Below are 12,864 nucleotides of genomic sequence, written 5' to 3'. Positions count from 1 at the left end.
GCAGGATTCAACCTTGCTAATGCAGCCCCCGGTGTGACCTACATAAATCAACCCCCGCGACCGGCCTTTGCTTTCGTCACTTGTTGCCTTTGTAAAGACTACCGTTCCCAATATGCAGCGGACACGGGTGGCGGTGCGGGCAATTACGGATGATGCAATTATTAATTTTAGTGTTCAGCCCGTAGCGTAGTGGTAATACCTAATAATAATTATAATAACAATATAATCCTATGGGTGCGCGCCAATACAATAATATGGAGATTTGATACAACTATTTTTTTTTTTTTTTTTTACGTACACTTTTCGTATTTGATAAAAATATATAATACATATAATATTACCTACGCCAATACGAAACACAAGAACAATTCCTCGATGATGTCATTAATGTAACAAATTTATAATATAGTACATTCTCGATATACGATACGCAAGGTATGGGTAACTGCGATGTGTATTGTAATAATATTACGTCTCCGTAGTTACTTAATATATAAAAACGGTAAAAATATTTTTATCTCTGAAAATGCCTATTACCATAATATTATTCCAGTTATATTTATTTTATTCGAACAAAAAAATAAATTCGTCAAAAATAGTTGTATTCTTTCTTTTGTTATATGTTGTGCTTATTTATAAAACAACTTTCTATCAAGTGCTGTAAACGTAAACCTAAAGCTTTAAATATTGTACTTCTCTCTTGTGTATACATCGATATTTTATCCTCGTATAGTCGTGTTATCAAAAAAATCCCACTTCTGTGCATAATATATAACTATAATATTGTATTATATTGTACTCTATCGTGTTGCAGCTTTTGTTAGATTTAGAAAATGAATTAATTTTTTTTTTTTTTATGTATTGTAGATATTGCCTATGATTTTGGTGATATGACGTGTACAAACAACTATTAAATTACTATTTTGTTGTTTTTATCTCTTGAAATGACACTACGTATGCATATCGTATATTAAGTAGTATCTATATTATGCAGCCATCAATATATAATATTTACATAGTATATAAAGTATTCACGAGTAAAATGGGTTATATCAACATTTTGTCCAAAAGGAGTTATTTCAGTCCAATGTACGAACAATAAACAATATTTCTTCTGTATGCATGTTAGGTAGTTCATTTAAATGTAGTATTGTTATACTCAAACGTGTTATTTCGAGTTGTTTGAGATTTAAAAAAATTGAACAGGATAAAGAGACCGCGCCGGGTATTGTAAACCCGTCACGCTTCGCTTACCCCAAACGAAACCGATGGATAGTTTATAGCGTGATGGTGTTTAATTTTTGTAAAAAATTTAAAAGCAACATTCCCACTGTTTTATTAGTTCTTCCTTACACTTAGGGTCATTACTGAGAAAATCGTACAATAACCTCTTCAAAGTTACAGCATAAAGTTTTCGATTTCCTATTTGCGTTGCTGTGCATGAAATTTTTATACCTATTTTACTACCAAAGTAATTTATTCACATCACTTCCAATTCACTACATTGACAATTTATATTACTGCCTACAGAATATCAGTGGTAATATTAATATTTTATTAGATATAAGTCATTATATTGTATAAAAATTCTTAATATAATTCTATTCCAAATTTTGAAATGGAAAATACGCCTTATTTTATAAAAACGAAATGTACACATATTTGTGGATTATTTTTTTAAGGGACTAGAATTATTTTTGCAGAGAGAAGTTTTCAGCATCATCCGATTACCTAATCATGTTTCTAAACTATTTTTAATTATCGCATGCATCAAATTCCCAAAATATATACACAGAATAATTATATTTTGTACTATTCCGATAGGTACACGTATACTTACTGGGATCATATTTATCACAATTTTTCAAAGAAATCTTAACAATAATAACCATAACATTTTATTTGTTTAATTTAATAGTGATTAATAATTACTAACTAAATTCCACGTTAAACAAACAGGCGTTTGGTTGCTCCGCCCACTACGCAAGGTGTTGAAACTTAGCATTTGTTTGGCACACTATTTCTGATTTAGAATAACTGCAATACTGGTCCATTCGCCGCTTTTTTCTTATTGCTTAATTATTTCATTATTATTCATTTATAGTATTAAAATAATATTGGTTATAAATGGTTATATTATTAAATAAAATTAATATCTATGTTCAGAAAAAATAAATATTATTTTATTATTATTATTTGTTATTAGATTACTGTGTAGAAACTAGAAAGTAAATGTGCATTTCAATAACTTAGAATGTTAATTAAATCATGGAATGTGATATGAGTATTTCCTTTACACATTAATTGAAAACGTTTAACCTTATTCTATAAAAAACATATAAAATAAATATTTTTTTTAAGAAGAACAAAAAAATTAGGTTTTATTTAAACCTATTACCTATAATTATATTGCCCTGATTATTTTATAAAATGCTGTAAATCAGATTCATATACTTTATTCTTAACATATGATATATGTTAAGATATATGTTATATGTTTATATAATATAATTGTAACAACTGAAAATTAGACACCATTAAATTATGTAATAATTAATATAAGTTTATATTACTTATCGTATTTTCGTAAAGGTTTTACATCGTTATAGTTTATTAAACTTGTAGGTACAATAACTTTGGTTAAACCTGCAGTGCTCTATCGACAATCACGTGATAACAAAAACCATAATAAATATATCCATAACACAAGTTCGTCGAAAACAAAAACTAATGCATAAAACACGTTGAAAATTACGGTAGTAAGCATATATGTATTATGCGGTACAACAACAAATATATTTATAAATATAAAATATATGCATAATATGCACTCATTTGAAATTTGAAACCCAGGTATTTATAATATCATAATACGTTTCTATTCAGTGAGTCAGATTTTATTGAACGTTCCCTAAGAAAATAGTTTATAAACTATGGTGTCTGGGAGACATTTTGGTATTATGATTATACTGAAATAAATTGTACCAATGGGCTAAACTGTTTTTTAAATTTATTATCGTTAATTGTTTTAATGTTATATAATTTTAAATAGAAATCAAATATCCAATTTAAAATTAATTTTCAATAATATAAAAATTTTAAGTCCTTTTTCCTCACCTTTTCTACTCGCATTTCGCCTATATAAAAATACTTCTGCAAGGTAGTAACCAAATTAATTTACGATTTTGATTAAAATAATTGGATTAAACTAACCTTAATCCAGCGTCATTCTGCTTCATTGGGTTTTCAGATTTTAGCAGTACCTATTTAATTTAATTATAATAGAAAAACATAAATGATCATTTATAACAGCCAAAAATGTAATTTAAACAAAATATTTCAGATATGAAATTAATAAGTAAATAATAAATTAGTTTCTTTTTTAAAATAATATGTAAGGTGAGACATAACAATTAAAACATGAAAAAAAAGAAATTTTCATTTATATCACAAATTGTTGCGTTAATTAGTGTTCTCATTTATGGCTCTAATTACGATTTATTTTAAAATATTATCAGTACAAATATCTGTACAGTACTACGTATCATACATTTTAATTTTATGGTGGATGATTTCTTTAACAGTGATTATTCATGATAATTTTAAAATTGTCATAATAAAATTTTGAAAAAATACTACTTTTTTAAAAGAAACATTTTAAGCAAAATATACCTAGTTGTAAATATTACATTTGCGGTGGTGTATTGTTACACACCTCTTCTTTCATCTAAACTACTCGAGTACTTATACTTATAAGTTATAACTAATCAACTATCAACTAGTTCGAAAATTGATTTTTTTATACATAATATTCTTGGGAAATGTTCTGCTTTGCAATGTTGTATTAAAAATGTATAGCGTTATTCAAAAATGTTATTAACTTAAAAAAAAGTGGTAAGCTAATATATTATTTCTCACATTTTTTAATAGGAATTGCCCATCTGAAATAACAAAAACCTAGATAAATAAATAATTAAATATTTAAAATATTGATAAAATTTTAAAGTTTAAACAGAAGACTAATATAGCAGAAAATGTATTATTTTATTATTGCATTTAAAATATAATGAAACAAGTTTTAATATGATAGGAAAGATGGGGGGGGGTATTGCTGTTATTACCTATAATTTTTAATTTATACCATATCCTTATATTTTAAATTGTGTCGTCAAATAGACTTTATATTAATATGATTTTCATTTTTCAACAAAAACTTAAATAATAGGATATAAAGTTTATTTTGTGTACATTTTCTCTGATAAATAGTTTGTAATGTTGTGTACTACAATCCACTAATAATTTTATGTTATTTCTCCACATATTTCAATCATTTCCATACTGTGTAACCTCCATGTTTATAGAAACTCTTTGAATAAATTAAGTACCTTCTCATATTTACAAAAATACTAAGCTGGGTAAGGTATAAAGGCTTTAGGCACTTTTCGTAATAATTCCTTTTAGTTTTAGATACTAATAATAGCGTATTACTACATCAATTTGTCGTGTATTTAAATCTAATATACGCTTATACGGTTTAATATAAATAATGTAGGAATAATAATTTCCAATCGTTTTTTTTTTGTACTAAAAGTCGTACTTAAAACTTGAAAATTTAATTCATAAGACGGTGCTCTTACATTAATTCAAAAATATCAAAATACATAGTTTGACAGATTTTTTTTTATAAGTTTGATTTTAACATTTTTGACAAAATTGGATATTCAAAGTAATATATTTTTACTTTAATGATATTAGTTATTTTATAGTAATTTAAAAGTATATATTAACTGTAATAAAAACTGTACTAAACATTAAATTGTTATTTTTTATACACAGTACAATTTTCAAAATATTTTAATCTAATTTCAAGGTATTTTACCACGAATCTATTCACACGATTCTATACGATATGTCGATATTAACTTAAAAGCCGGGTTCGAGACTTTAGGACTAGAAATATTAAATATATGCTTCGATAATATGTAAAGTATGCGATATAATATGCCTCTAAAAACGTAAAATATTTGTTATAATATAGGTACTCAATGAGTATGGTTTAAATATTCAAATAATAAAATATGTATTACAATTTTTTAAACATAATTCTATGCTAAAAATATCTTTGTTATTTATTGACATAAATACATTTTTAAAACAAGATTTTTATAATGTGTATGGCTGGTAGGTTTTTATTGGTTTTTCTTGTTGATATTTAATAATATGTATGTTTTATTTTTATTTTTAGGTATTGTGTTAAATTATTTTCGTGTCTTAGTCAAAAACTTATATCACTTATACTAGGTCACTTAGAGAAATTAAAAAAAAGATTGTAATTATAGAAGTAGTATATTGAAGTGTGATTAAAATAAAAAAAAAGAAGATGCTCCAATAAAAAATTTACTTAGCACGTTATTGTAAATATAATGCTAAAAGGTTAATTATTGTCATATTTTATTATATTATAGTTGGTATAGTAATAGTAGTTGGTTATTTAATTTATTTCGTATTAATAATGTAGGTAGTAGGTACTAGGTACACGGATACTAGGTATCACATGGTAATAAGTAATAACTAATAACAATAATAATAATCCTTTATTAAATGTTATCATTTATATTAATGTGTGCATAGTACATACCGTATCCAACGCGTATATAGTATTATATGAGTTTTAAGAATAAGTAAATAGCGATAAAGAGTAAGTATTTTGAATTTTCGGAATACAGGTAATATATTAATAATTTCCTTGTATAGATAATACATGTCTAATAAACCGATTGATGGAGGCCCGAAAGTTTGCCTCTGTATATATTTTTGTGCATGAAAAAAGAACATTAATCATATATTAATCAAAAATTAATGATTATTATTACGGTTATTCCTTATAAGTTCTTTATTCTATTCACTTGGTTATATTTTTATTCGTTTACGAACACGGATTGATTTTGACAGTGCAATATAATGAAATTCCAATTTAATGTAGGCGAGTTTATAATTTGATTTTATTGTTTCGTATGTGTATTTGTATAGCACAATATTGAAATGAAATCAATATACCATGTACCTAATTTCGTTGTGCATATTCATCTTATTATATTTAATTCAAATATTTAAACTAAACTTATACTTTGGAAACTTTAAAAAGGACTTATTAAATTTTATTTTATTTTTAAATTTCATAGTATAAGTATGAGATAATATATAGACTAATTTCTCGGTTTATTGATACGATGGATTAATTTCTGTAAATATTTCGATACATTTTGAATAAAGATTGCATTGTTAAGTATTCCATAATATCGTTTCTCATTTTGATCCCATTTCTTTTTATTCACAGTATAAACTTTGTTTTTGGAAAACTAAAACAAAATGCTATTTTTTTATTTGGTATGTTTTTTAATAGGAATATTAGAAACGTTAAATACCATCTGTAGGGTAAAAACATATTGCTAAGCAGCCTGAGCCAATTATACGACATATTAAGCCAACCTATGAATATTGTAAGACACTTGTACTCACGAATACAGAATAACACTGTACAATAATTGATACTTGTTAGTTTCTTATTGATTATTATAATAATTATTGGTAAAAGTAAATTCCAAGACTTGCCATTTTGCCAAGTTAATGAAAAATATTCGCAATACTGATAGTGGATAAAAATAAAGATGTCTAAGCTTGAAATGAATAGTTATTTGTTTTAATATTATAACTGTTCATTTAACAAAGCAAAAGAAAATTCACTATACATGTGTAATATAATGGAATATAATTACGTGTTAATAAGGCACAGTTGTCCTTTTATCCACACGGTAAAGGTCAATAATAAATTCCATAAAAATTATATACAATTATGAAAATTAATATAACACTATTGTATAAATTGGCGTAGGTGCAATTATATATAGTTAGGTCCGTGAAATATGATTTCATTTGGTATTGCCTTGTCATTTTTAACATAGATTCATTCGTTTGTAATTGAAAGTGTATCGATAAAATCGACCTTAGGATAATGAGTAAAACATTAATTGACTTGACCCTATTAAATACTTGATTTTGAATTATTATTCTTTGTATAGTTATGTTATAGCTATCAAAACAGTCACTACCTACATATTTTGGCGGAGATGTGATTTAATTGTTACTAAAATAAAATCAATGATAATTTTACGAGTGGTAGTTTACACGAACCAATTAGATATATACTCCAAACTGACGTGATTAATTTCCGGGTGTATTGTAGTAGCTTACGTATATATATTTTTAATTGGGTCGGATTTTCACAATATCCACTAAGTATAGGTATGGGTTAAATTATCGTCAATAGCAAATAAATGTCAAACTATGAGGCATCGAAATCATAAAATACAGTACCTGATATTTATACAGAACATACACGAGCACCATATAACACCCATAATATTAATACCAAAACCTACAATAGTATGCCATTCCCACAAGCTTGTCGTTTTGATTATGTTTTTACAACTATTCTGCTTGTTATGTTTTTACTACTTCGTGATAAATCCTCCGAGAAAACTTTTAAAAGTCATTATGACATTCAACTATACTATGCGATTCATTTAACTTAAATACACGACGAACTTTTTACGACAATGGAGTTTTAACGTCTATGTGACGTTGATCCTCCACAAAAATTCGTCATGACCTATGATAATAGCTATTATAGTTAAAGTACTTTATTATTTCTATTTTTAAATGATATAATAATTATTTAACTATATTAGGTATAACAATTAAAACAAAAATTGAAATCTCAGTCCAAATGTTGGTCGAAATTATTATGCCTAGAAACGTCGGATAATATTTCAAAGGTAGATAATTAAAAGACAATCAGTTAGGTATTGCAGAAATGTGGGAATATTATAGTTATTAATTAACATAGCTATGAATTAATTTAATAAACCATGCGGAAATTTAACTTGCTTTGTATATTGGCAAATCTAAAAGGCTAAAGGATTATTTACATAATAACATTTCTCATCCAACTATTTAACGTATATATTATACATATTATTATATATATGTGTACATATATTGTGTTTAGACGCAACTCCGTGGAAGGATGTTTGAAGTAAATGCTTTATGATTAAAATGAAATTGATGGTTCTCGTAGATTTTGTATATTTATACATATATACATAAACATAGTAGACGTTTTTAAATTGTTGAGTGGGCCGTTGGCTATTATTAACTCATTGATTTGTAAATGCATTTAATATAAATATTGGAGATGCTTTTGTAATTCGTAAACATTTCGTTCTGTGATAGTAGCTCGAACATATTATAAAACGTCGATTTTTTTTTTTTAATTCCATTTGTTATTTATTACAGGTTATATTGAACGCAACAATACGATAATAGCAATGGAGATGTAAACATGGGGGAACGACAATACATAAGAAGTTACCGACACAGTTGGTGGCCACCAAGACCGCCATGGATCACACTGATGTGGGTATCATTATTCGTTAATTTGGCGTACACTTCGATAACCTGTGGCCCGGGTATTAAATCAGCTGGAGGTAAGATAACGAATTTCTTTTAAACATTTAGCTGTTAAATATCTTAGTTATGGTTATATTATAACACTATTAGTTGTAATGCAAAAGTATTACATTATCTGACAAATTACGATGTCTTCGTCTACCTATATATTCGCAATATTCTCAGCTATGTGATTCGTACCTATATAATATTACTGTATATTCTCCTCACAAGCTTCAGCTGATATGAATCGATAAGAAAAATAACAATTGTATTTTAATAAGAATATAATAATATAATATGCTATGCAGTGTATACGAGTGTAAAATGAAATAATACAGACTTAAAATAAAATTATAATTTATAACATAATAATATATATCATTTCATTTTTTTTTATATAAAATAATGTATGTATACAATTATAAATCATTGTTCGAATTTTGGCAGTACACTTAGCGTTAATATTGAAAATATTTAATTTCAAAGTTGAACGTATTATCAATTAATAGCCTCCACTGAATGTAATACATATCGTACTTCATTATTCACATCAAAGTAAATGACTAATTAAAATCACGACATTGTAAATGTGTACTACAAAATAAACTAGATAGCTAACTCCTGTTAGATTCATTAATGTACAAATATTGAAACTGTTATTTCTTACTTAGTCACATAGGTGGAAACTTATAAGTCAGACATAACTTAAAAATGAATTCCAATTTTTTTATTTCTATATAATTTCATTTAGAACTTACTTTGCTAAAAATATATTATCCACAGTTTTTATATAATTTAGTTGCACTTATATTATGATGTTTTGTGTACAAAATGGATACACGTGTATTTAAATTGTTCAATATGATATACTTTTTATGTACTTAGCAATGCAAAAGTAAAAGAGTTGAAAATATTGATTTTGTTTTTAGTAAGCTTTATTTTTTTTGCATTCATTACAAATCGTTCTCAATATTTTTTATCGCTCCATTTAAACATTGTACCTTTTGAATGAGAGAAAAGACAGCCGTTTAAATATTTCATTTTTGATAATAAATCAATTATTTTTAATTTTATTCAACTTTTATGGAGATATAGGTGTTGCCTTTTTATTTAGACCAATTCGATAGTAATTGATAATTACTCAAAAAATTTCATTATTTTAAATAGAATTGATAAAAATAATAATATTGATTTACCAACTCCAACAAAAACCATTATCATAAAATATTACAATAATACGAGTAATATTAGGTACCCTCTATATTATGTAAAAAACCAAAAACAATAATACAACCTTTTTTCACGCTGATATTATGCAACATATGATTTTTGAAATAAAATCCCTAGGGGAATGCAGTATCTTAAAGGTACACGTTAAGATTTATCGTAGTGTAATACTATAGATAATAAGTAATAATTAATAACTAAAATAATGTGACGCACTGCTGTTTTTTATAATAATAAGTATTTCACAATATTTAAGTTGATATTAACTCTCATTAATACTAAATTTTAAAATAGTAACGTTGAAATAGTTTTAATTTAGATACACGAATATGCGTTTTCTTACTGATGGTTTAAGTTATTTATTTACTTGAAAAAATACAAGTATCCAAAACTGCATTAAGTCATCACTCATCATAATATTATAAACATAGTAATCGAGTATAACTAGTAGCTATAAAATATCTTTGTACAATTTATACTCGATAATACTATATTATACTGATAAGTCACGTTTATTTACATTTTATTTATCGACAGATAATTTCAACGGATTTTTGCCTGTATTGTGATTTCAGATATCGAATCGGTTGTTTCCTTACGTTTAGTTATTTTGTTTGTTTTACTATAGTTGCAAACTGCCTGCGAAAGATATCTTCTTCTTATTGGTGCTTGTAAAAGTGACAACGTTGTGTCCGACTACGATTGCACTATAGCCAGAACCTCAAATAAAAAAAAAAAAATGTTTTAAAAAAAATATTGAAACCATTAGCTTTTGTAGTTTATTGCAAACTGTAACATATTAATACGCATAGTACATGACAGCACCATTTAAACACCACCAACTGGCTGGACTAATGGCTTATTTTTACTACTTTGGCGTATGACACTAATTATTTGTATTCTAATTTTAACACTACAATATTATTATTGTACATTATATATATATGTATTTTATAACGTTTCTAACCTGCTGCGGACAGCATGACGAAGTCTCTTTGTTTGAATTTTGTCGTGGTCGAATAATATAAAAAAAAATACACCGTGGACATCACGAAATTGAAATAATTAGAAACGCCAATTTCAAAAACAACGAAGACTATTTGTCACTAAGTGTGTCATTTGGGATGTGGATGGTTTACAAGAGATTTTTTTTTTCTGATCTGTTTCGTTCGGATATCGAGTATACTGGTCAACACGCTCTGTTTGATACTCGCCGTTCTACGAATTGCAAATTTATACTTGTAGCTTCGAGTGGTCTTCGTAATTTTAGCTTTTATAATTAATATATGAATTGATAAACGTCAAATGTTTATATTATTTAATTTGTCTTTTACTGCCCGTAGAATTTCACGACACTGACATCAATATTGTTTTTCTGTGTAAATATTAAAGTAAATTATATAGATACAGGTACTAGCTAAAACGTGCATCATTATAAATACATTTTGTTAGTCTCATCTTATTTTATATAATTGTATACACTTGTATAATATTGTTGATCTAGCATGTTTCATTTTTTTATTTTGAATCATTATAGACGTAGGAAAAGGTTATTTTATTGTTACCACAATATGTATTACTATCCCGTTACTTACTTTAACCATTATTGCTTATTGTTATATCAATATATAATACATATATCATTGGGAGGTTATTTTTTTTATAAATTAGCGTGCGTAAACTGTCATTTTTATAGTTTCGAAAATGTAGACCATTTTAAAGAGGAAAAAATAGTCAACCAATTAATTGGAGTAAGAGCTTTTTAATTATTATGTTAACTGAGGACCAACAATGAGTGCGTCCCTAAAAATGTTGCCAACAGTGATAAATTATAATTATAATATATTGTATATCAGGGAAAAAAGTAATTTAATATGCATATCATTAAAGAGATTTTCAATAGTACAGTTCTGCAATATAGTTTTTCTGCATAATATTATTATGTAGAATTAAATACGACGAATTTTAGCGGAAAAAATATTTTTAAATACATTTAAAAAGTGTTTGAACTTATTATAATCTTGGTATTTTATATAGGCGGGTATTTAATATAGAAATGCGTATTATCTTAAAAGGAATTTTAATATACATAAACATTATTTATTTATAATAATTTGTGATTGGTTTTTATTTTAAATAAATAAATGCTTTAATTTGCTTATACTTTATGTGCCTATACAAAGAAAATTTGTAATTAGAAAATTGAATTTACATTTCTCAATTTAGTATGTTTTACTCACGAAACTGATTTAGATCTATTGTAAATGCTCAAATTCCAAAATTCTAATGTAGTGTGTGTGTTAATCGATGTGGTGTTGATAATTATTTTAGTAACTATTCCGAGAGGCGACATTGTCATTGAATACGGCACCGGCGTCCCCTTGGAAATCACTTGCGTTTTAGACCCGGATAATGAAAAAGTGCGGAACCTGTATGGGAATGACACCGCTGACGGCGGTGAAGCTTATACACCGAGCCAGCGGATCTTGTTTTACAAAAACGCCGAACGCGTGTCTCGACAGTACATGACAATCATCAACTCAACAGCGGCTCAATTGCGCATCCCCAATCCGCCGGCCGGACGAGATACCTTCTATTGCACGCTGTTACTTGACGATCCACTACTTCCTAGTCACGACAATAGTAGTGATGCACAGTTATCTACGCAGTCTAGTGACTTGTCGACGTTTCCCACCCAGCCACCAACGAGCTTGGAAACTAGTGGACCCCCTTCGCTGGTATCGCAAGCATCCGAGGTCGGGGTGTGCCTCAATAGCGTTGCCGTTGGATGTGAGTTACTTATTTGTCTTTTTTCAGGGCGGTACTTGTGTAAAATTTACCAACAATTATTTGTTATAAAAATCGTTGTAAACTGTATAATAATACGTGTGTTACGTGCAAAAATTAATTTCACATGAATTTCGATCGAAATTCCATCATATTTTGAATGTTTAAAAATTGCTCGGTTTTAAAATATTTAAATATATCGGATGGTATGGCAGCTGTATATAATGATAATAAATACACCGATTATTAAAATAAACTTTCGATTCAGGATGAAATATTGCAGTTCACCTTGTTTAAGTGCTGCAGTAAATACAAATAATATTTCACCGTTTTATCATA

General features: G+C 26.8%; 1 protein-coding gene across 4 annotated transcripts in view; it reads left to right on the top strand.

Annotated features, from left to right (window-relative positions):
- The window catches only part of LOC114119012 (cytokine receptor-like), a 114,901-nt gene that overhangs the window by 82,425 nt on the left and 19,612 nt on the right, over positions 1-12,864 (top strand). For all 4 annotated transcript variants that reach the window (XM_050208139.1, XM_027980465.2, XM_050208141.1 and 1 more), the window contains exons 2-3: positions 8,356-8,546; positions 12,070-12,528. In XM_050208139.1, the coding sequence (XP_050064096.1) occupies positions 8,402-8,546; positions 12,070-12,528 (604 nt within the window). In that variant the 5' untranslated portion in view covers positions 8,356-8,401. The remainder of the gene's footprint in view (positions 1-8,355; positions 8,547-12,069; positions 12,529-12,864) is intronic.

This window comes from Aphis gossypii, chromosome X (assembly GCF_020184175.1).
Source record: "Aphis gossypii isolate Hap1 chromosome X, ASM2018417v2, whole genome shotgun sequence".
Taxonomy (NCBI): domain Eukaryota; kingdom Metazoa; phylum Arthropoda; class Insecta; order Hemiptera; family Aphididae; genus Aphis; species Aphis gossypii.
Note: the sequence above shows the minus strand (reverse complement) of the source record. Positions and strands in the feature narration are given on the sequence as shown.